The sequence below is a fragment of the Drosophila kikkawai genome, chromosome 2L (genome assembly GCF_030179895.1).
Source record: "Drosophila kikkawai strain 14028-0561.14 chromosome 2L, DkikHiC1v2, whole genome shotgun sequence".
NCBI lineage: Eukaryota > Metazoa > Arthropoda > Insecta > Diptera > Drosophilidae > Drosophila > Drosophila kikkawai.
The window spans coordinates 28,703,900-28,726,086 of NC_091728.1; the positions used below are offsets into that span (position 1 = coordinate 28,703,900).

At 40.0% G+C, this 22,187-nt stretch overlaps 15 protein-coding genes across 15 annotated transcripts; 6 read left to right on the forward strand and 9 right to left on the reverse strand.

The window, feature by feature from the left end:
* Positions 1 to 1,264: 1,264 nt before the first annotated feature.
* LOC138929630 (histone H3) lies at positions 1,265 to 1,702 on the reverse strand. The gene has a single exon (XM_070289035.1). It carries the CDS (start codon positions 1,700 to 1,702, stop codon positions 1,292 to 1,294), a length of 411 nt encoding a protein of 136 aa, XP_070145136.1. The 3' UTR covers positions 1,265 to 1,291.
* A 259-nt stretch (positions 1,703 to 1,961) lies between these two features.
* Positions 1,962 to 2,326, forward strand: LOC138929660 (histone H4). Its single transcript, XM_070289100.1, has one exon. It carries the CDS (start codon positions 1,993 to 1,995, stop codon positions 2,302 to 2,304), a length of 312 nt encoding a protein of 103 aa, XP_070145201.1. The 5' UTR covers positions 1,962 to 1,992; the 3' UTR covers positions 2,305 to 2,326.
* A 419-nt stretch (positions 2,327 to 2,745) lies between these two features.
* Positions 2,746 to 3,167, reverse strand: LOC121502888 (histone H2A). The gene has a single exon (XM_041776933.2). It carries the CDS (start codon positions 3,149 to 3,151, stop codon positions 2,777 to 2,779), a length of 375 nt encoding a protein of 124 aa, XP_041632867.1. The 5' UTR covers positions 3,152 to 3,167; the 3' UTR covers positions 2,746 to 2,776.
* Positions 3,168 to 3,327: 160 nt separating this feature from the next.
* Positions 3,328 to 3,795, forward strand: LOC108071382 (histone H2B). Its single transcript, XM_017162125.3, has one exon. It carries the CDS (start codon positions 3,376 to 3,378, stop codon positions 3,745 to 3,747), a length of 372 nt encoding a protein of 123 aa, XP_017017614.2. The 5' UTR covers positions 3,328 to 3,375; the 3' UTR covers positions 3,748 to 3,795.
* Positions 3,796 to 4,622: 827 nt separating this feature from the next.
* LOC121502467 (histone H1-like) lies at positions 4,623 to 5,372 on the reverse strand. Its single transcript, XM_041776097.2, has one exon. The coding sequence runs from the start codon at positions 5,370 to 5,372 to the stop codon at positions 4,623 to 4,625; it is 750 nt and encodes a 249-aa protein (XP_041632031.1).
* Positions 5,373 to 7,175: 1,803 nt separating this feature from the next.
* Positions 7,176 to 7,646, reverse strand: LOC121502451 (histone H3). The gene has a single exon (XM_041776079.2). The coding sequence runs from the start codon at positions 7,611 to 7,613 to the stop codon at positions 7,203 to 7,205; it is 411 nt and encodes a 136-aa protein (XP_041632013.1). The 5' UTR covers positions 7,614 to 7,646; the 3' UTR covers positions 7,176 to 7,202.
* A 226-nt stretch (positions 7,647 to 7,872) lies between these two features.
* On the forward strand, positions 7,873 to 8,215 carry LOC138929664 (histone H4). Its single transcript, XM_070289107.1, has one exon. It carries the CDS (start codon positions 7,904 to 7,906, stop codon positions 8,213 to 8,215), a length of 312 nt encoding a protein of 103 aa, XP_070145208.1. The 5' UTR covers positions 7,873 to 7,903.
* A 422-nt stretch (positions 8,216 to 8,637) lies between these two features.
* On the reverse strand, positions 8,638 to 9,062 carry LOC121502462 (histone H2A-like). Its single transcript, XM_041776092.2, has one exon. The coding sequence runs from the start codon at positions 9,054 to 9,056 to the stop codon at positions 8,685 to 8,687; it is 372 nt and encodes a 123-aa protein (XP_041632026.1). The 5' UTR covers positions 9,057 to 9,062; the 3' UTR covers positions 8,638 to 8,684.
* Positions 9,063 to 9,232: 170 nt separating this feature from the next.
* On the forward strand, positions 9,233 to 9,700 carry LOC121502482 (histone H2B). The gene has a single exon (XM_041776158.2). The coding sequence runs from the start codon at positions 9,281 to 9,283 to the stop codon at positions 9,650 to 9,652; it is 372 nt and encodes a 123-aa protein (XP_041632092.2). The 5' UTR covers positions 9,233 to 9,280; the 3' UTR covers positions 9,653 to 9,700.
* Positions 9,701 to 10,484: 784 nt separating this feature from the next.
* Positions 10,485 to 11,234, reverse strand: LOC108071281 (histone H1-like). Its single transcript, XM_070283318.1, has one exon. It carries the CDS (start codon positions 11,232 to 11,234, stop codon positions 10,485 to 10,487), a length of 750 nt encoding a protein of 249 aa, XP_070139419.1.
* Positions 11,235 to 13,036: 1,802 nt separating this feature from the next.
* Positions 13,037 to 13,474, reverse strand: LOC121502452 (histone H3). The gene has a single exon (XM_041776080.2). It carries the CDS (start codon positions 13,472 to 13,474, stop codon positions 13,064 to 13,066), a length of 411 nt encoding a protein of 136 aa, XP_041632014.1. The 3' UTR covers positions 13,037 to 13,063.
* A 290-nt stretch (positions 13,475 to 13,764) lies between these two features.
* Positions 13,765 to 14,076, forward strand: LOC121502463 (histone H4). Its single transcript, XM_041776093.2, has one exon. The coding sequence runs from the start codon at positions 13,765 to 13,767 to the stop codon at positions 14,074 to 14,076; it is 312 nt and encodes a 103-aa protein (XP_041632027.1).
* Positions 14,077 to 14,470: 394 nt separating this feature from the next.
* Positions 14,471 to 14,949, reverse strand: LOC121502457 (histone H2A-like). The gene has a single exon (XM_041776085.2). The coding sequence runs from the start codon at positions 14,915 to 14,917 to the stop codon at positions 14,543 to 14,545; it is 375 nt and encodes a 124-aa protein (XP_041632019.1). The 5' UTR covers positions 14,918 to 14,949; the 3' UTR covers positions 14,471 to 14,542.
* A 174-nt stretch (positions 14,950 to 15,123) lies between these two features.
* Positions 15,124 to 15,573, forward strand: LOC121502460 (histone H2B). The gene has a single exon (XM_041776090.2). The coding sequence runs from the start codon at positions 15,151 to 15,153 to the stop codon at positions 15,520 to 15,522; it is 372 nt and encodes a 123-aa protein (XP_041632024.1). The 5' UTR covers positions 15,124 to 15,150; the 3' UTR covers positions 15,523 to 15,573.
* A 780-nt stretch (positions 15,574 to 16,353) lies between these two features.
* LOC138929637 (histone H1-like) lies at positions 16,354 to 17,137 on the reverse strand. Its single transcript, XM_070289044.1, has one exon. It carries the CDS (start codon positions 17,101 to 17,103, stop codon positions 16,354 to 16,356), a length of 750 nt encoding a protein of 249 aa, XP_070145145.1. The 5' UTR covers positions 17,104 to 17,137.
* Between the last annotated feature and the right edge of the window lie 5,050 nt (positions 17,138 to 22,187).

A 22,187-nucleotide genomic window follows, 5' to 3' on the forward strand; every position in this document is an offset into this window, starting at 1 on the left:
GTATGGTTTTGGCTACCTAAAAAATATTAATATTTTAAAATATATTAGTTTTTGTCAATTTTGTAAAATATATAGGACACATGTTTTAGTTAATAAAAGTTTAAACTGAATTTATGCATTTGTTTCTTGGAAATGGCCTATTATGTTCCCCATACAACGTTTATATTCGAGTTTTCTTGAGCACAGTACCCAAGGAGACGGGAAATGAAATCTTTTAAGCATTTAATTTGATGGATTTTTAGTTTATAAGTGTAATATTAATATCTTAAGAAAAATAGAAAAAACAAATTGATTTGTTTTTTATTACTTAAATAAAATGTTCAAATCAAGCAGTTTGAATACATTTTTTTTCGAACTTAATAACTTAAGTAAATATTTTAATTATTTATTTATTTATTATGAAATTAACGCGTAATTCAAATTGCGCGAAATTTTAGTTTAGCTATACCAACTTCAGGCCTTAAGGGGGATATACATGTAAACGGTCAAAATGTAGACATTTTTTGTGAATTTTTTAATGTAGGAATTAATTTCCTAAGAAAAAATGCCATTTTCAGGTAATCAGATTTCACTTCCCACCCTCTTAAAAAATAGTAATATTCATTTGTATTACCCGCATTTAGGTTCAAATAGAAGATAATTTCATGCTGATCATAATAATTTTTGATTCACTCCGATATGTTACATAGTTTTTTTGTGAATCGTGCCCATAGCATAGGTAAAAATGCAAAAATTTTAAGCAGAGAAAAATACGTTTAACACTTATATACCTTGCGTATATAGTTGATTTGAGGCACTTGGAGTTGGAATTCGATAACGAAACTTACACAGTATATTCTTTAAGTAACAAACTATTTTTTAAACCAAAAAAAATTTTGGTTTACATGTATATCCCCCATTAAGCTAATTAAAGTAAATATACTGGATTGTGTTTGATTAAAACCACATCAATTTGATCAAACACGGTACAATTTGGTTTTTTAATATACCTTTTTAATCTTTTAAAAATTCCCTGAATTAAAATAATATAAATGTCCCTACATTCCGTAGATACCAATAGAGTATCGCACTATCTAAATAATTGTAAATATTTGTATTTATATATTTTAAGATCGATCTCTGACTATAAGATATTTAACCATAAAAACGCAAAACCGGGAATGTTTTATTTGTAGTATGTAAATTATATATGAAAATGTATAATCTCTATTATAAATATGTTTGTGGTCCTGAAAAGGACCGATTTGTACAAAATGTATTGACGCTATTTGCTAGTCGAAGCAATCTCAACTTAAGCACGCTCGCCACGGATACGACGGGCCAGCTGGATGTCCTTGGGCATGATTGTGACTCGCTTGGCGTGGATGGCACACAAGTTGGTATCTTCAAAGAGACCAACCAGGTAGGCTTCGCTAGCTTCCTGCAGAGCCATCACGGCCGAGCTCTGGAAGCGCAGGTCAGTCTTGAAGTCCTGAGCGATTTCACGCACCAAGCGCTGGAAAGGCAGCTTGCGGATCAGCAGCTCGGTACTCTTCTGGTAGCGACGGATCTCACGCAGAGCCACAGTTCCGGGGCGATAGCGATGGGGCTTCTTCACACCACCGGTGGCTGGGGCACTCTTGCGAGCGGCCTTGGTTGCCAGTTGTTTGCGTGGCGCCTTGCCACCAGTCGATTTGCGAGCGGTCTGCTTGGTACGGGCCATTTTAGATTCTTCTTATTTTCACTGTCTGTTCACTGTTTACTTCACGAGTCTGAAAACACAATAAACGAGCTGCGCATTGCCTACCCTCTTATATAGCAAAACGTGGAGGGTGGAAAAGAGAGAGCTAGTCGAAGCACATGCCATTTCGTTTGTCGAGCACAGAGCGAGAAGGCCATAGCGTTCGGGCTCGCTCGTGCAGAGCAGAGTTTAGGTATAAATAGGAGCGGCCGACGCGGCTTCTACATTAGTTCAGTGGTGACTTTCGAAGTGTAAAAATAAAATAGTGAAAAATGACTGGTCGCGGTAAAGGAGGCAAAGGCTTGGGAAAAGGTGGCGCCAAGCGTCATCGCAAAGTGCTGCGTGATAACATCCAGGGTATCACAAAGCCAGCCATCCGTCGTCTGGCTCGGCGTGGCGGCGTGAAGCGCATTTCGGGACTCATTTACGAGGAAACCCGTGGTGTTCTGAAGGTGTTTTTGGAGAACGTGATCCGTGATGCCGTCACCTACACTGAACACGCCAAGAGGAAGACCGTCACAGCCATGGACGTCGTCTACGCCCTGAAGAGACAAGGCCGCACCCTGTACGGTTTCGGCGGTTAAAAAATCAGTACAGTCTGTACTTCTCAACAATCGGTCCTTTTCAGGACCACCACTTAATTTCATAAAAGAGAAAAATTATCAAGTTATATTTCGCATATATCTTAACATTCAATATTCTAGCCCAAGAATGGAAATATCTTTATTTGAATTGGTCGGGGTTTCCGTAGGAAGACAATCACATCTTTAGGTAGCGTAAACTGTCTTGCAATGACAATCTTCATTGTCCATGTCCTGGAATTTCTCTGACGACTGTACTATTGGTTTCTGCATAGCGATAACCAAAAATATAAATATTATATGTATATTATATATATATAAATTTATTTATTATATAATTATTAATATTGTTTAAACTTAGCTAGGCATATTTGAAAATGTAAGTTTCTTTTAAAATAGTTTGGTCGTCCTGAAAAGGACGTTTGGGTTTGAGTTTGTTTTTATGTACAAGGTTGCTGGCACGCTTTTTGAACGCTTAAGCCTTCTTCTCGGTCTTCTTGGGCAACAGAACAGCCTGGATGTTGGGCAACACACCTCCCTGGGCAATGGTGACGCCGGAGAGCAGCTTGTTCAACTCTTCGTCGTTGCGGATGGCCAGCTGCAGATGACGCGGGATGATCCTCGTCTTCTTGTTGTCACGAGCAGCATTGCCAGCCAACTCGAGAACCTCAGCGGCCAGATATTCCATCACGGCAGCCAGGTAAACTGGAGCGCCGGCACCGACGCGCTCGGCGTAGTTGCCCTTGCGGAGCAGACGATGGATACGGCCGACAGGGAACTGAAGTCCGGCACGGTTGGACCGGGACTTTGCCTTTCCCTTAACTTTGCCACCTTTTCCACGACCAGACATTTTCTCTTATTTCACTTTATTCACTGCACACACACGAAGAACGAATGTTGCCGGCTGCCCAGCTTGTCACGAATTTATACTTTTAGTTCTGCCTGTGCGTTCAGTTAGGGGTGGGTCGCCTTAGACCTGAAAACATTGCTTGAAAAAAAGTATAAGAGCGAACACCCAAGCCCGACTGCTATGAAAAGTGAGTTAATCGCAAAGTGAAGTGAAGTGAAAAAATAATGCCGCCTAAAACCAGTGGAAAGGCAGCCAAGAAGGCTGGCAAGGCCCAGAAGAACATCACTAAGAACGACAAGAAGAAGAAGCGGAAGAGGAAGGAGAGCTATGCTATCTACATCTACAAGGTCCTGAAGCAGGTCCATCCCGACACTGGCATTTCCTCGAAGGCGATGAGCATCATGAACAGCTTTGTGAATGACATCTTCGAGCGCATTGCTGCCGAGGCTTCTCGTCTGGCGCACTACAACAAGCGCTCGACCATCACCAGTCGGGAAATCCAAACTGCTGTTCGTCTGCTCCTGCCCGGAGAGTTGGCAAAGCACGCCGTCAGTGAGGGAACCAAGGCTGTCACCAAGTACACCAGCTCCAAGTAAATTTCCCCGCGGATGCGGAGAAGCATTAAAAAGGCCCTTTTCAGGGCCACAAAAAGTTTTACCAAAGAATCTGAATTTTCAAAAGCCTAATTTTTCTTTAAATATATAAAGCTTCCATTTTAAAACCAAAAGCTGTCCTGTATAGACATATACGCCGCCGCGCCACGCCGCCGCCGCCGCCGATTTTTGCCTTATTTGACGCTCCGCCGCCAAATTATGAAAATAACGGCGCGCAGCGGCGCGCCGCTGGTGCGGCATCGACGCAGCACCGGCGCGGCCTTCAGTGTCATTGTTCTTTATAAAACTTAAAAAAAAATAAATAACTCATTAAAATGGCTTTTTTGCCTTATTTGACGCGCCGCCGCCGCCGGTTCTTTCTGACTACTACGCCGCCGCCGCCGCCGAGTCATTTTGACCTCTACGCCGCCGCCGATGCCTTTAACCATCGGCGTAAACCTCTAGTCCTGTAAAATATAAAATCTATTTCGAATTAAAATTTTCCTGGAATTGTACAATTTAAATGTGACCCCTTTAAAAAATTTGGAAAAAAAAAAGTAATTCTACCAAAAAATCGACTTAGATCGATATGCTGACCAAAAATTAATATGGTTTATAGGGTCTGACATGACAGCGATACGCTATTTTCCTCCGAAAATTAATTTATTAGTATTATTATTTATTAACAAATAAATAAATATTTCTGGGTTTAAAAGGAAGCGGGTCCATTTCAACGGGAACACTATTTGTAATTTTAAAAATATGATAATTTTGCTCTCTTTTAAAAAAGTTTTGTAGCCCTGAAAAGGGCTTGTTTAAATCAATTTCAAATTTCAGATTTCGAAATCTAAAATTGCGATAATTAAGATTATCTTAATTTACTTCTTCGACGCCGTGGTCTTGGCTTTCGGCTTCTTAGCGGTAGCCGGAGCAGTTGCTTTCTTCACTGCCTTCTTAGGCTTGGCGGACGCTGCTGCCTTGGCCTTCGGTGCCTTGGCTGCCTTTGGCTTCGCGGCGGCCGGCTTAGCCTTTGCTGCTGCTGGCTTTGCCTTTACGACTCCAGTTTTCTTGGCATCCTTGGCCTTTGCCTTCTCAGTTTTCTTCTTCTCGGCAGTCTTCTTGGTGGCAACGGCCTTCTTAGCCTTGGGTTTCTTGTCAGCAGCTCCGGCGGCTTTCTTTGCGGTGGCTCCGGCTTTCTTGGTGACTACCTTCTTGCTTTTGACTTTTTTCTCAGCAGCCGCAACCTTTGGCTTGGGCTCCTTTTTTGCGGAGGCCGACAGTTTGAAGGAACCAGACGCACCCTTTCCCTTTGTTTGGATCAGCTTTCCATTAGCCACTGCCGACTTCAAGTACTTCTTGATGAATGGAGCCAGTTTCTGGGCGTCGCATTTGTAGGTGGCAGTGATATATTTCTTGATTGCCAGAAGCGATGAGCCACCACGCTCCTTCAAGTTCTTGATGGAAGCATCCACCATTTGTTGAGTTGGCGGATGTGATGGTGGAACTGCTGCCTTCTTGGCCTTGGTAGCTCCTGAACCAGATGCCTTTTTGGCGGCCACCTTCTTCTCAACTGGCGCTGGTGGGGCAGCCACTGGGGACGCGGATGTTGCCACTGCAAAGTCGGACATTTTTGCTTCACTAATTATTTTCGAAAGCTAACGAAAAACACTTTTATTTGTATAGAAATGGCGCGAGCGGTCTAGACCCGACGTCCCTCGTTGATATGAGAATCGAGGAGGAGAGCAGTATAACTATGTGTTCGGCAGCGCTCATTTACGTTGCCTATGTTTGATCGATGTGCAGTTTTATTTTCTTCTTTTCTCAATGTTATATTTTTAAATGGTAGAATGTTTTAATTATTTTAAGCACTTAAATGTTTCATAAAACATGTTTAGTTATTTTAATGTGAAATTATTCTTTGGATCATTTTGTAAAAGTGTCTGAAGTTCAAGATTTGCATTTTTGACCAAAGCATTTCGTGAAAAATCATCTGTTAAAATATTAAAATTTATGAATATTATGAATATTTTTTAGAAAGAGTGAAATTTGAACCTTTTACTTGCGGGAACACTCAAAATATTTTCGTTTTAAACAAATTATGGTATTTTTTGACCACTTTCAAATTGGCCCTTTCATACATAAATTGTCGGCTTTCTTGGTACTTTCGGGTATGGTTTTGGCTACCTAAAAAATATTAATATTTTAAAATATATTAGTTTTTGTCAATTTTGTAAAATAAATAGGACACATGTTTTAGTTAATAAAAGTTTAAACTGAATGTATGCATTTGTTTCTTGGAAATGGCCTATTATGTTCCCCATACAACGTTTATATTCGAGTTTTCTTGAGCACAGTACCCAAGGAGACGGGAAATGAAATCTTTTAAGCATTTAATTTGATGGATTTTTAGTTTATAAGTGTAATATTAATATCTTAAGAAAAATAGAAAAAACAAATTGATTTGTTTTTTATTACTTAAATAAAATGTTCAAATCAAGCAGTTTGAATACATTTTTTTCGAACTTAATAACTTAAGTAAATATTTTAATTATTTATTTATTTATTATGAAATTAACGCGTAATTCAAATTGCGCGAAATTTTAGTTTAGCTATACCAACTTCAGGCCTTAAGGGGGATATACATGTAAACGGTCAAAATGTAGACATTTTTCGTGAATTTTTCAATGTAGGAAATAATTTCCTAAGAAAAAATGCCATTTTCAGGTAATCAGATTTCACTTCCCACCCTCTTAAAAAATAGTAATATTCATTTGTATTACCCGCATTTAGGTTCAAATAGAAGATAATTTCATGCTGATCATAATAATTTTTGATTCACTCCGATATGTTACATAGTTTTTTTGTGAATCGTGCCCATAGCATAGGTAAAAATGCAAAAATTTTAAGCAGAGAAAAATACGTTTAACACTTATATACCTTGCGTATATAGTTGATTTGAGGCACTTGGAGTTGGAATTCGATAACGAAACTTACACAGTATATTCTTTAAGTAACAAACTATTTTTTAAACCAAAAAAAATTTTGGTTTACATGTATATCCCCCCTTAAGCTAATTAAAGTAAATATACTGGATTGTGTTTGATTAAAACCACATCAATTTGATCAAACACGGTACAATTTGGTTTTTTAATATACCTTTTTAATCTTTTAAAAATTCCCTGAATTAAAATAATATAAATGTCCCTACATTCCGTAGATACCAATAGAGTATCGCACTATCTAAATAATTGTAAATATTTGTATTTATATATTTTAAGATCGATCTCTGACTATAAGATATTTAACCATAAAAACGCAAAACCGGGAATGTTTTATTTGTAGTATGTAAATTATATATGAAAATGTATAATCTCTATTATAAATATGTTTGTGGTCCTGAAAAGGACCGATTTGTACAAAATGTATTGACGCTATTTGCTAGTCGAAGCAATCTCAACTTAAGCACGCTCGCCACGGATACGACGGGCCAGCTGGATGTCCTTGGGCATGATTGTGACTCGCTTGGCGTGGATGGCACACAAGTTGGTATCTTCAAAGAGACCAACCAGGTAGGCTTCGCTAGCTTCCTGCAGAGCCATCACGGCCGAGCTCTGGAAGCGCAGGTCAGTCTTGAAGTCCTGAGCGATTTCACGCACCAAGCGCTGGAAAGGCAGCTTGCGGATCAGCAGCTCGGTACTCTTCTGGTAGCGACGGATCTCACGCAGAGCCACAGTTCCGGGGCGATAGCGATGGGGCTTCTTCACACCACCGGTGGCTGGGGCACTCTTGCGAGCGGCCTTGGTTGCCAGTTGTTTGCGTGGCGCCTTGCCACCAGTCGATTTGCGAGCGGTCTGCTTGGTACGGGCCATTTTAGATTCTTCTTATTTTCACTGTCTGTTCACTGTTTACTTCACGAGTCTGAAAACACAATAAACGAGCTGCGCATTGCCTACCCTCTTATATAGCAAAACGTGGAGGGTGGAAAAGAGAGAGCTAGTCGAAGCACATGCCATTTCGTTTGTCGAGCACAGAGCGAGAAGGCCATAGCGTTCGGGCTCGCTCGTGCAGAGCAGAGTTTAGGTATAAATAGGAGCGGCCGACGCGGCTTCTACATTAGTTCAGTGGTGACTTTCGAAGTGTAAAAATAAAATAGTGAAAAATGACTGGTCGCGGTAAAGGAGGCAAAGGCTTGGGAAAAGGTGGCGCCAAGCGTCATCGCAAAGTGCTGCGTGATAACATCCAGGGTATCACAAAGCCAGCCATCCGTCGTCTGGCTCGGCGTGGCGGCGTGAAGCGCATTTCGGGACTCATTTACGAGGAAACCCGTGGTGTTCTGAAGGTGTTTTTGGAGAACGTGATCCGTGATGCCGTCACCTACACTGAACACGCCAAGAGGAAGACCGTCACAGCCATGGACGTCGTCTACGCCCTGAAGAGACAAGGCCGCACCCTGTACGGTTTTGGCGGTTAAAAAATCAGTACAGTCTGTACTTCTCAACAATCGGTCCTTTTCAGGACCACCACTTAATTTCATAAAAGAGAAAAATTATCAAGTTATATTTCGCATATATCGCATTGAATATTCTAGCCCAAGAATGGAAATATCTTTATTTGAATTGGTCGGGGTTTCCGTAGGAAGACAATCACATCTTTAGGTAGCGTAAACTGTCTTGCAATGACAATGTTCATTGTCCATGTCCTGGAATTTCTCTGACGACTGTACTATTGGTTTCTGCATAGCGATAACCAAAAATATAAATATTATATGTATATTTTATATATATAAATTTATTTATTATATAATTATTAATATTGTTTAAACTTAGCTAGGCATATTTGAAAATGTAAGTTTCTTTTAAAATAGTTTGGTCGTCCTGAAAAGGACGTTTGGGTTTGAGTTTGTTTTTATGTACAAGGTTTCTGGCACGCTTTTTGAACGCTTAAGCCTTCTTCTCGGTCTTCTTGGGCAACAGAACAGCCTGGATGTTGGGCAACACACCTCCCTGGGCAATGGTGACGCCGGAGAGCAGCTTGTTCAACTCTTCGTCGTTGCGGATGGCCAGCTGCAGATGACGCGGGATGATCCTCGTCTTCTTGTTGTCACGAGCAGCATTGCCAGCCAACTCGAGAACCTCAGCGGCCAGATATTCCATCACAGCCAGGTAAACTGGAGCGCCGGCACCGACGCGCTCGGCGTAGTTGCCCTTGCGGAGCAGACGATGGATACGGCCGACAGGGAACTGAAGTCCGGCACGGTTGGACCGGGACTTTGCCTTTCCCTTAACTTTGCCACCTTTTCCACGACCAGACATTTTCTCTTATTTCAGTTATTTCACTGCACACACACGAAGAACGAATGTTGCCGGCTGCCCAGCTTGTCACGAATTTATACTTTTAGTTCTGCCTGTGCGTTCAGTTAGGGGTGGGTCGCCTTAGACCTGAAAACATTGCTTGAAAAAAAGTATAAGAGCGAACACCCAAGCCCGACTGCTATGAAAAGTGAGTTAATCGCAAAGTGAAGTGAAGTGAAAAAATAATGCCGCCTAAAACCAGTGGAAAGGCAGCCAAGAAGGCTGGCAAGGCCCAGAAGAACATCACTAAGAACGACAAGAAGAAGAAGCGGAAGAGGAAGGAGAGCTATGCTATCTACATCTACAAGGTCCTGAAGCAGGTCCATCCCGACACTGGCATTTCCTCGAAGGCGATGAGCATCATGAACAGCTTTGTGAATGACATCTTCGAGCGCATTGCTGCCGAGGCTTCTCGTCTGGCGCACTACAACAAGCGCTCGACCATCACCAGTCGGGAAATCCAAACTGCTGTTCGTCTGCTCCTGCCCGGAGAGTTGGCAAAGCACGCCGTCAGTGAGGGAACCAAGGCTGTCACCAAGTACACCAGCTCCAAGTAAATTTCCCCGCGGATGCGGAGAAGCATTAAAAAGGCCCTTTTCAGGGCCACAAAAAGTTTTACCAAAGAATCTGAATTTTCAAAAGCCTAATTTTTCTTTAAATATATAAAGCTTCCATTTTAAAACCAAAAGCTGTCCTGTAAAATATAAAATCTATTTCGAATTAAAATTTTCCTGGAATAGTACAATTTAAATGTGACCCCTTTAAAAAATTTGGAAAAAAAAAAGTAATTCTACCAAAAAATCGACTTAGATCGATATGCTGACCAAAAATTAATATGGTTTATAGGGTCGGACATGACTCTTGACTGCGATACGCTATTTTCCTCCGAAAATTAATTTATTAGTATTATTATTTATTATCAAATAAATAAATACTTCTGGGTTTAAAAGGAAGCGGGTCCATTTCAACGGGAACACTATTTGTAATTTTAAAAAAATGATAGTTTTGTAGCCCTGAAAAGGGCTTGTTTAAATCAATTTCAAATTTCAGATTTCGAAATCTAAAATTGCGATAATTAAGATTATCTTAATTTACTTCTTCGACGCCGTGGTCTTGGCTTTCGGCTTCTTAGCGGTAGCCGGAGCAGTTGCTTTCTTCACTGCCTTCTTAGGCTTGGCGGACGCTGCTGCCTTGGCCTTCGGTGCCTTGGCTGCCTTTGGCTTCGCGGCGGCCGGCTTAGCCTTTGCTGCTGCTGGCTTTGCCTTTACGACTCCAGTTTTCTTGGCATCCTTGGCCTTTGCCTTCTCAGTTTTCTTCTTCTCGGCAGTCTTCTTGGTGGCATAATTAATTAATTAATTAATTAATTGCCATAATTAAGATTATCTTAATTTACTTCTTCGACGCCGTGGTCTTGGCTTTCGGCTTCTTAGCGGTAGCCGGAGCAGTTGCTTTCTTCACTGCCTTCTTAGGCTGGGCGGACGCTGCTGCCTTGGCCTTCGGTGCCTTGGCTGCCTTTGGCTTCGCGGCGGCCGGCTTAGCCTTTGCTGCTGCTGGCTTTGCCTTTACGACTCCAGTTTTCTTGGCATCCTTGGCCTTTGCCTTCTCAGTTTTCTTCTTCTCGGCAGTCTTCTTGGTGGCAACGGCCTTCTTAGCCTTGGGTTTCTTGTCAGCAGCTCCGGCGGCTTTCTTTGCGGTGGCTCCGGCTTTCTTGGTGACTACCTTCTTGCTTTTGACTTTTTTCTCAGCAGCCGCAACCTTTGGCTTGGGCTCCTTTTTGGCAGAGGCCGACAGTTTGAAGGAACCAGACGCACCCTTTCCCTTTGTTTGGATCAGCTTTCCATTAGCCACTGCGGACTTCAAGTACTTCTTGATGAATGGAGCCAGTTTCTGGGCGTCGCATTTGTAGGTGGCAGTGATATATTTCTTGATTGCCAGAAGCGATGAGCCACCACGCTCCTTCAAGTTCTTGATGGAAGCATCCACCATTTGTTGAGTTGGCGGATGTGATGGTGGAACTGCTGCCTTCTTGGCCTTGGTAGCTCCTGAACCAGATGCCTTTTTGGCGGCCACCTTCTTCTCAACTGGCGCTGGTGGGGCAGCCACTGGGGACGCGGATGTTGCCACTGCAGAGTCGGACATTTTTGCTTCACTAATTATGTTCGAAAGCTAACGAAAAACACTTTTGTTTGTATAGAAATGGCGCGAGCGGTCTAGACCCGACGTCCCTCGTTGATATGAGAATCGAGGAGGAGAGCAGTATAACTATGTGCTTGGCAGCGCTCATTTACGTTGCCTATGTTTGATCGATGTGCAGTTTTAATTTCTTCTTTTCTCAATGTTATATTTTTAAATGGTAGAATGTTTTAATTATTTTAAGCACTTAAATGTTTCATAAAACATGTTTAGTTATTTTAATGTGAAATTATTCTTTGGATCATTTTGTAAAAGTGTCTGAAGTTCAAGATTTGCATTTTTGACCAAAGCATTTCGTGAAAAATCATCTGTTAAAATATTAAAATTTATGAATATTATGAATATTTTTTAGAAAGAGTGAAATTTGAACCTTTTACTTGCGGGAACACTCAAAATATTTTCGTTTTAAACAAATTATGGTATTTTTTGACCACTTTCAAATTGGCCCTTTCATACATAAATTGTCGGCTTTCTTGGTACTTTCGGGTATGGTTTTGGCTACCTAAAAAATATTAATATTTTAAAATATATTAGTTTTTGTCAATTTTGTAAAATAAATAGGACACATGTTTTAGTTAATAAAAGTTTAAACTGAATGTATGCATTTGTTTCTTGGAAATGGCCTATTATGTTCCCCATACAACGTTTATATTCGAGTTTTCTTGAGCACAGTACCCAAGGAGACGGGAAATGAAATCTTTTAAGCATTTAATTTGATGGATTTTTAGTTTATAAGTGTAATATTAATATCTTAAGAAAAATAGAAAAAACAAATTGATTTGTTTTTTATTACTTAAATAAAATGTTCAAATCAAGCAGTTTGAATACATTTTTTTCGAACTTAATAACTTAAGTAAATATTTTAATTATTTATTTATTTATTATGAAATTAACGCGTAATTCAAATTGCGCGAAATTTTAGTTTAGCTATACCAACTTCAGGCCTTAAGGGGGATATACATGTAAACGGTCAAAATGTAGACATTTTTCGTGAATTTTTCAATGTAGGAAATAATTTCCTAAGAAAAAATGCCATTTTCAGGTAATCAGATTTCACTTCCCACCCTCTTAAAAAATAGTAATATTCATTTGTATTACCCGCATTTAGGTTCAAATAGAAGATAATTTCATGCTGATCATAATAATTTTTGATTCACTCCGATATGTTACATAGTTTTTTTGTGAATCGTGCCCATAGCATAGGTAAAAATGCAAAAATTTTAAGCAGAGAAAAATACGTTTAACACTTATATACCTTGCGTATATAGTTGATTTGAGGCACTTGGAGTTGGAATTCGATAACGAAACTTACACAGTATATTCTTTAAGTAACAAACTATTTTTTAAACCAAAAAAAATTTTGGTTTACATGTATATCCCCCCTTAAGCTAATTAAAGTAAATATACTGGATTGTGTTTGATTAAAACCACATCAATTTGATCAAACACGGTACAATTTGGTTTTTTAATATACCTTTTTAATCTTTTAAAAATTCCCTGAATTAAAATAATATAAATGTCCCTACATTCCGTAGATACCAATAGAGTATCGCACTATCTAAATAATTGTAAATATTTGTATTTATATATTTTAAGATCGATCTCTGACTATAGATATTTAACCATAAAAACGCAAAACCGGGAATGTTTTATTTGTAGTATGTAAATTATATATGAAAATGTATAATCTCTATTATAAATATGTTTGTGGTCCTGAAAAGGACCGATTTGTACAAAATGTATTGACGCTATTTGCTAGTCGAAGCAATCTCAACTTAAGCACGCTCGCCACGGATACGACGGGCCAGCTGGATGTCCTTGGGCATGATTGTGACTCGCTTGGCGTGGATGGCACACAAGTTGGTATCTTCAAAGAGACCAACCAGGTAGGCTTCGCTAGCTTCCTGCAGAGCCATCACGGCCGAGCTCTGGAAGCGCAGGTCAGTCTTGAAGTCCTGAGCGATTTCACGCACCAAGCGCTGGAAAGGCAGCTTGCGGATCAGCAGCTCGGTACTCTTCTGGTAGCGACGGATCTCACGCAGAGCCACAGTTCCGGGGCGATAGCGATGGGGCTTCTTCACACCACCGGTGGCTGGGGCACTCTTGCGAGCGGCCTTGGTTGCCAGTTGTTTGCGTGGCGCCTTGCCACCAGTCGATTTGCGAGCGGTCTGCTTGGTACGGGCCATTTTAGATTCTTCTTATTTTCACTGTCTGTTCACTGTTTACTTCACGAGTCTGAAAACACAATAAACGAGCTGCGCATTGCCTACCCTCTTATATAGCAAAACGTGGAGGGTGGAAAAGAGAGAGCTAGTCGAAGCACATGCCATTTCGTTTGTCGAGCACAGAGCGAGAAGGCCATAGCGTTCGGGCTCGCTCGTGCAGAGCACAGTTTAGGTATAAATAGGAGCGGCCGACGCGGCTTCTACATTAGTTCAGTGGTGACTTTCGAAGTGTAAAAATAAAATAGTGAAAAATGACTGGTCGCGGTAAAGGAGGCAAAGGCTTGGGAAAAGGTGGCGCCAAGCGTCATCGCAAAGTGCTGCGTGATAACATCCAGGGTATCACAAAGCCAGCCATCCGTCGTCTGGCTCGGCGTGGCGGCGTGAAGCGCATTTCGGGACTCATTTACGAGGAAACCCGTGGTGTTCTGAAGGTGTTTTTGGAGAACGTGATCCGTGATGCCGTCACCTACACTGAACACGCCAAGAGGAAGACCGTCACAGCCATGGACGTCGTCTACGCCCTGAAGAGACAAGGCCGCACCCTGTACGGTTTCGGCGGTTAAAAAATCAGTACAGTCTGTACTTCTCAACAATCGGTCCTTTTCAGGACCACCACTTAATTTCATAAAAGAGAAAAATTATCAAGTTATATTTCGCATATATCTTAACATTGAATATTCTAGCCCAAGAATGGAAATATCTTTATTTGAATTGGTCGGGGTTTCCGTAGGAAGACAATCACATCTTTAGGTAGCGTAAACTGTCTTGCAATGACAATGTTCATTGTCCATGTCCTGGAATTTCTCTGACGACTGTACTATTGGTTTCTGCATAGCGATAACCAAAAATATAAATATTATATGTATATTATATATATATAAATTTATTTATTATATAATTATTAATATTGTTTAAACTTAGCTAGGCATATTTGAAAATGTAAGTTTCTTTTAAAATAGTTTAGTGAAAAGGACGTTTGGGTTTGAGTTTGTTTTTATGTACAAGGTTTCTGGCACGCTTTTTGAACGCTTAAGCCTTCTTCTCGGTCTTCTTGGGCAACAGAACAGCCTGGATGTTGGGCAACACACCTCCCTGGGCAATGGTGACGCCGGAGAGCAGCTTGTTCAACTCTTCGTCGTTGCGGATGGCCAGCTGCAGATGACGCGGGATGATCCTCGTCTTCTTGTTGTCACGAGCAGCATTGCCAGCCAACTCGAGAACCTCAGCGGCCAGATATTCCATCACGGCAGCCAGGTAAACTGGAGCGCCGGCACCGACGCGCTCGGCGTAGTTGCCCTTGCGGAGCAGACGATGGATACGGCCGACAGTGAACTGAAGTCCGGCACGGTTGGACCGGGACTTTGCCTTTCCCTCAACTTTGCCACCTTTTCCACGACCAGACATTTTCTCTTATTTCAGTTATTTCACTTTATTCACTGCACACACACGAAGAACGAATGTTGCCGGCTGCCCAGCTTGTCACGAATTTATACTTTTAGTTCTGCCTGTGCGTTCAGTTAGGGGTGGGTCGCCTTAGACCTGAAAACATTGCTTGAAAAAAAGTATAAGAGCGAACACCCAAGCCCGACTGCTATGAAAAGTGAGTTAATCGCAAAGTGAAGTGAAGTGAAAAAATAATGCCGCCTAAAACCAGTGGAAAGGCAGCCAAGAAGGCTGGCAAGGCCCAGAAGAACATCACTAAGAACGACAAGAAGAAGAAGCGGAAGAGGAAGGAGAGCTATGCTATCTACATCTACAAGGTCCTGAAGCAGGTCCATCCCGACACTGGCATTTCCTCGAAGGCGATGAGCATCATGAACAGCTTTGTGAATGACATCTTCGAGCGCATTGCTGCCGAGGCTTCTCGTCTGGCGCACTACAACAAGCGCTCGACCATCACCAGTCGGGAAATCCAAACTGCTGTTCGTCTGCTCCTGCCCGGAGAGTTGGCAAAGCACGCCGTCAGTGAGGGAACCAAGGCTGTCACCAAGTACACCAGCTCCAAGTAAATTTCCCCGCGGATGCGGAGAAGCATTAAAAAGGCCCTTTTCAGGGCCACAAAAAGTTTTACCAAAGAATCTGAATTTTCAAAAGCCTAATTTTTCTTTAAATATATTAAGCTTCCATTTTAAAACCAAAAGCTGTCCTGTAAAATATAAAATCTATTTCGAATTAAAATTTTCCTGGAATTGTACAATTTAAATGTGACCCCTTTAAAAAATTTGGAAAAAAAAAGTAATTCTACCAAAAAATCGACTTAGATCGATATGCTGACCAAAAATTAATATGGTTTATAGGGTCTGACATGACTCTTGACAGCGATACGCTATTTTCCTCCGAAAATTAATTTATTAGTATTATTATTTATTAACAAATAAATAAATACTTCTGGGTTTAAAAGGAAGCGGGTCCATTTCAACGGGAACACTATTTGTAATTTTAAAAAAATGATAGTTTTGTAGCCCTGAAAAGGGCTTGTTTAAATCAATTTCAAATTTCAGATTTCGAAATCTAAAATTGCGATAATTAAGATTATCTTAATTTACTTCTTCGACGCCGTGGTCTTGGCTTTCGGCTTCTTAGCGGTAGCCGGAGCAGTTGCTTTCTTCACTGCCTTCTTAGGCTTGGCGGACGCTGCTGCCTTGGCCTTCGGTGCCTTGGCTGCCTTTGGCTTCGCGGCGGCCGGCTTAGCCTTTGCTGCTGCTGGCTTTGCCTTTACGACTCCAGTTTTCTTGGCATCCTTGGCCTTTGCCTTCTCAGTTTTCTTCTTCTCGGCAGTCTTCTTGGTGGCATAATTAATTAATTAATTAATTAATTGCGATAATTAAGATTATCTTAATTTACTTCTTCGACGCCGTGGTCTTGGCTTTCGGCTTCTTAGCGGTAGCCGGAGCAGTTGCTTTCTTCACTGCCTTCTTAGGCTTGGCGGACGCTGCTGCCTTGGCCTTCGGTGCCTTGGCTGCCTTTGGCTTCGCGGCGGCCGGCTTAGCCTTTGCTGCTGCTGGCTTTGCCTTTACGACTCCAGTTTTCTTGGCATCCTTGGCCTTTGCCTTCTCAGTTTTCTTCTTCTCGGCAGTCTTCTTGGTGGCAACGGCCTTCTTAGCCTTGGGTTTCTTGTCAGCAGCTCCGGCGGCTTTCTTTGCGGTGGCTCCGGCTTTCTTGGTGACTACCTTCTTGCTTTTGACTTTTTTCTCAGCAGCCGCAACCTTTGGCTTGGGCTCCTTTTTTGCGGAGGCCGACAGTTTGAAGGAACCAGACGCACCCTTTCCCTTTGTTTGGATCAGCTTTCCATTAGCCACTGCCGACTTCAAGTACTTCTTGATGAATGGAGCCAGTTTCTGGGCGTCGCATTTGTAGGTGGCAGTGATATATTTCTTGATTGCCAGAAGCGATGAGCCACCACGCTCCTTCAAGTTCTTGATGGAAGCATCCACCATTTGTTGAGTTGGCGGATGTGATGGTGGAACTGCTGCCTTCTTGGCCTTGGTAGCTCCTGAACCAGATGCCTTTTTGGCGGCCACCTTCTTCTCAACTGGCGCTGGTGGGGCAGCCACTGGGGACGCGGATGTTGCCACTGCAGAGTCGGACATTTTTGCTTCACTAATTATTTTCGAAAGCTAACGAAAAACACTTTTATTTGTATAGAAATGGCGCGAGCGGTCTAGACCCGACGTCCCTCGTTGATATGAGAATCGAGGAGGAGAGCAGTATAACTATGTGTTTGGCAGCGCTCATTTACGTTGCCTATGTTTGATCGATGTGCAGTTTTATTTTCTTTTTTCTCAATGTTATATTTTTAAATGGTAGAATGTTTTAATTATTTTAAGCACTTAAATGTTTCATAAAACATGTTTAGTTATTTTAATGTGAAATTATTGTTTGGATCATTTTGTAAAAGTGTCTGAAGTTCAAGATTTGCATTTTTGACCAAAGCATTTCGTGAAAAATCATCTGTTAAAATATTAAAATTTATGAATATTATGAATATTTTTTAGAAAGAGTGAAATTTGAACCTTTTACTTGCGGGAACACTCAAAATATTTTCGTTTTAAACAAATTATGGTATTTTTTGACCACTTTCAAATTGGCCCTTTCATACATAAATTGTCGGCTTTCTTGGTACTTTCGGGTATGGTTTTGGCTACCTAAAAAATATTAATATTTTAAAATATATTAGTTTTTGTCAATTTTGTAAAATAAATAGGACACATGTTTTAGTTAATAAAAGTTTAAACTGAATTCATGCATTTGTTTCTTGGAAATGGCCTATTATGTTCCCCATACAACGTTTATATTCGAGTTTTCTTGAGCACAGTACCCAAGGAGACGGGAAATGAAATCTTTTAAGCATTTAATTTGATGGATTTTTAGTTTATAAGTGTAATATTAATATCTTAAGAAAAATAGAAAAAACAAATTGATTTGTTTTTTATTACTTAAATAAAATGTTCAAATCAAGCAGTTTGAATACATTTTTTTCGAACTTAATAACTTAAGTAAATATTTTAATTATTTATTTATTTATTATGAAATTAACGCGTAATTCAAATTGCGCGAAATTTTAGTTTAGCTATACCAACTTCAGGCCTTAAGGGGGATATACATGTAAACGGTCAAAATGTAGACATTTTTTGTGAATTTTTTAATGTAGGAATTAATTTCCTAAGAAAAAATGCCATTTTCAGGTAATCAGATTTCACTTCCCACCCTCTTAAAAAATAGTAATATTCATTTGTATTACCCGCATTTAGATTCAAATAGAAGATAATTTCATGCTGATCATAATAATTTTTGATTCACTCCGATATGTTACATAGTTTTTTTGTGAATCGTGCCCATAGCATAGGTAAAAATGCAAAAATTTTAAGCAGAGAAAAATACGTTTAACACTTATTGAAAGAGCTCCAAAATAAATAAGAAGTCTTCATCTGCTGAGTTTTTGTAAGAAACTGATTTTATTCCATTCAAACCCTAGCTTATATAGCTAACATGAGAATGTACATTGTAGATCTTAGTTCTAGACCCACGCATCGGACAGTTCCCGATCGTGGGAAGTATTTTAAGTGAGATAAGGGTGCATACTGTCAACCCGATAGCACATATCTTAAACAAACCCAGACCGCTCACAGGAGGTCATATTTCGGGTTACTTGTTACATAGGCTCAAGTGGCGGTTTCATATAGCTACGCACACAAGTGCTAGACGGTGCACTGTGGCCGAGATTTATTTAATGCTTAACAGATGCGTTCTTATCTATAACCGTGTTCATGTTTGAACATTCTGCCAAGGGCCAGCAAGGTGTGGGTGTACAGTTAAATTAGTTGCAATAAAACATAAATGGACTGTATTTATTTTGTTTGATTCGATATAATTATTCTTGCAACTTACATTTGCATAGGCCTCCGTAACATGGCTTAATAAACAATTACAATTTCATTTCTTTTAATTTCATTTTAATTATTAACTTTCACAAATACAATTCAATTCAAATTACAACCATAATTTCATGTTCATGTGTGAACATTCTGCCAAGGGCCAGCAAGGTGTAGGATTTTAACTTATCAAATTCTCAAATAATACAATAAAGTTTTAAATACATATGATTAAAGAGGTATGACCCAATATCTGATGCACTCTTAACCCTTTTCTATATGGGGCATATTCCTTTTCCATTTACCTCTCTTTTTGAATTTTTCCTCAAATTTTCTAACTTTTGCCATTTCTTGTGGCTTTGATTCTTCTACTAATTTTTTATCTTTAACAGGAATCTTTACAATATATCTACAAATTGTGGTTTTTATAGAATTATTTTTCTTTATTGACTGAGTGCCCTTGGACTTAGCTCTCCCAGAGACAATCCACCCAAACTTAGTATTCTGACCTAGCAAACCATCTATTTTTGCTAAACCTCTCTTCATGATATGCGGATATAAATCCGCTCCAATAATTACATCAACTCGACCTGGCTTATTAAAGTCCGGGTCAGCTAATGTAAAGTTTTGCCATTTGGACTTGTCTACCTCTACCTTATTTATTGGTAGGGCTTTCATTAATTTGGGCAATATTCTTGCCTCGGTTATTACATCCTTTTTTGATGTAGGGTCGTCAATAATTAATTTTATTTTATGTTTTGACACACATATATCTGTTGAAGAAATTCCACTAATTTCTGTTTTTGCTTTTATTCGAGGCAGTTTTAAAATTCGAGCTGCCTCCTCTGATATGATAGTGCTTTGGGATCCACTATCTATCAGAGCTCTTAAATTTTTAAAATCGCCATTTGCCGATTTTACTTTGATCTTTGCTGTTGCAAGCAACGCCTGAGTTGAAGTCACGCAGGTGTTGACATTTTCCCTATTTTGAGAATATGCAATATGCAGCATTGAATGATGCCTTCTATTACACAGCGAACATAAATTTTCGCTGGTACATCTTCTGTTGTCAGAATGCTTCAGGCACTTTATACATAATTGTGCCTTTCTTACGACTTCTAGTCGTTCTGTGGGATTCATACCCTTAAATTTGTGGCACTGCGTCACAATGTGACCCATCATTTTGCAGATGTGGCACTTTCCTTCATTCATATTTAAAAATTCGTTTCTTTTCGAGCCATAATTATTTTTGGCAAAACTTTTTGAAAAATTAAAATTTCTATGGACAGGTTTTTCTTCCTGTACAGAGCTAGTGGAACTCAGCCGCTGCTCTAAAAATTCCATTACATCCTCTAATTGCTGGATGTCTTTGGTTTTTTTAATATGACTCTCGTATAACTGAAGAGTCTGTGTATTAAATTTTCTGAGCACAATGTGAGCAAATAACACATCAACTTCATCGGACAGATTAGCCTTCAGTTTTAAAATGTGTATCGCTTCATTTATTGTGTCTATAAATAATTTAATCTGCCTAACGGAATCAATATTCAACATTGACAAATCCATTAGGCGATTTAGTTGGTCAGAGAATATTTTTCTCTTATTTTCGTACCGCTTGGTTAGAAGGTCCCAAGCGGCCTCATAATTTTCCGCTGTACCCATTAACAGATGGGCTACAACGTTTCTTGCCTCACCTTTTAAGGCTGATTTTAAATAATTGAATTTTAGGGAAGTGCTAAGACTTTCCCTAGAATGAATTAATTCCATAAACAAATCATGAAATATGTCCCACTCTTTGGCATCACCGCCAAAGGTGGGAACATCAATTTTTGGTAGGGTCGGTAGTTCTGGGGTGGTGTAAGTACCCTCAACTTTTTCTCCGACCCTCTCCTTTAATTGTTCATTTATCTCCAATGAGATATTTTGAACGTCAAATTCTAACTCATATAGTGCTGACTCTAAGTTTAAGCTACATGCTCCTACTTCCTTTTTGCGGTCGGAAATATTTTGCCAGAGGAAATATATTTTATTTTTTCTTATACGCAAGGTTTCGCGTTTCTGGCTCTGTATATCCCTATACGTTTCCTCAAGGTAATCCCTAAGTTTCAGAATTTGCTGCTCTAAAAACGGATGCTTGTGATCCTCTTGACTACTTTGACTCTTCTTAACTGACTCCGCGATTTTTTCTCTAATTTGTCTAAAGGCATCAAATATTCGGTCATAACTTTTTTTGCTAAAGTATTCATGGTCTATGGGGCCTAACCTAACTAGCATTTTGTGATTGGTTTGAGCTTCTCTCTCCAACTCATTCACAGATTTTATTTCCTGACTTGACAATACTACCTCTCCCTTTAGGATTTCCCCACAGACCTTATTAATTTCTGACTGCCTTTTCAGCAGGCTCAAAATTTGCTCGGACAACATCTTCTTTTTTTTTTATCAAATTTATCTTACTATTATATATATTTTTTTTAACTTATAATTTTAGTATATAGTAAAATTTTTTTCTTATCTTTTTTCTGCCGCTGTCGTTGTTGCCGCTGCCGCTGTAGTTGCTGCCGCCGTAGTCGCTGCCGCCGTAGTCGCTGCCGCCGCAGTCGCTGCCGCCGTAGTCGCTGTAGTCGTCGTCGCTGCCGCCGTAGTCGCTGCTGCGCAGTAGTCGTTGCCGCCGTAGTCAGTTTTTTGCTGCTGCGGCTGTATTTGCCGCCGTTGTTGTTAGTTGTAGGATTTTTTTTTTTTTTGCTGCGGCTGTATTTGCCGGTGTTGTTGAATAATTTTGCACTGCTTTACTTTTCTTCTTTTTCTTTTTCGTCGAGCACTGGGAGTTAGATTTTGTTCACTATATTTTTATTTTTCTTTCCAATCAAAAAAATTTATTTTTCTTTGATTTTAATGCACTTCTTTTTTCTTTAGCACATTCACTACTGATGTAGGCCTCAGTACGCCTCCTAACCATATATTTCAATGGTATCACATTCACTGCTGATGTTTTTTTTATATTTTTTTCATAAAAAGGCCTCAGTACGCCTCCTAACCATATATTCCAATGGTATTACAGCAACCTTTAGCTATGTCAAGCCTAAAAGTGCTTCAATTTAAACATAAAAAACTCTTTTGTGTTTTTTTGTTTTATAATATTATTCTCTGTTCCTTACCACGGGTGGGGGGAAACAAGAGATCTTTATTTTTGCAGCCTTAATCTTTTAAGGTGCTGGTTTTAAAACTCTGAACCTCTTACCACAGGGGGGAAAGTTGCAGAGCGGTCGAAGGACCAAAACTGAAAACCCCCAAATAAATGAGAA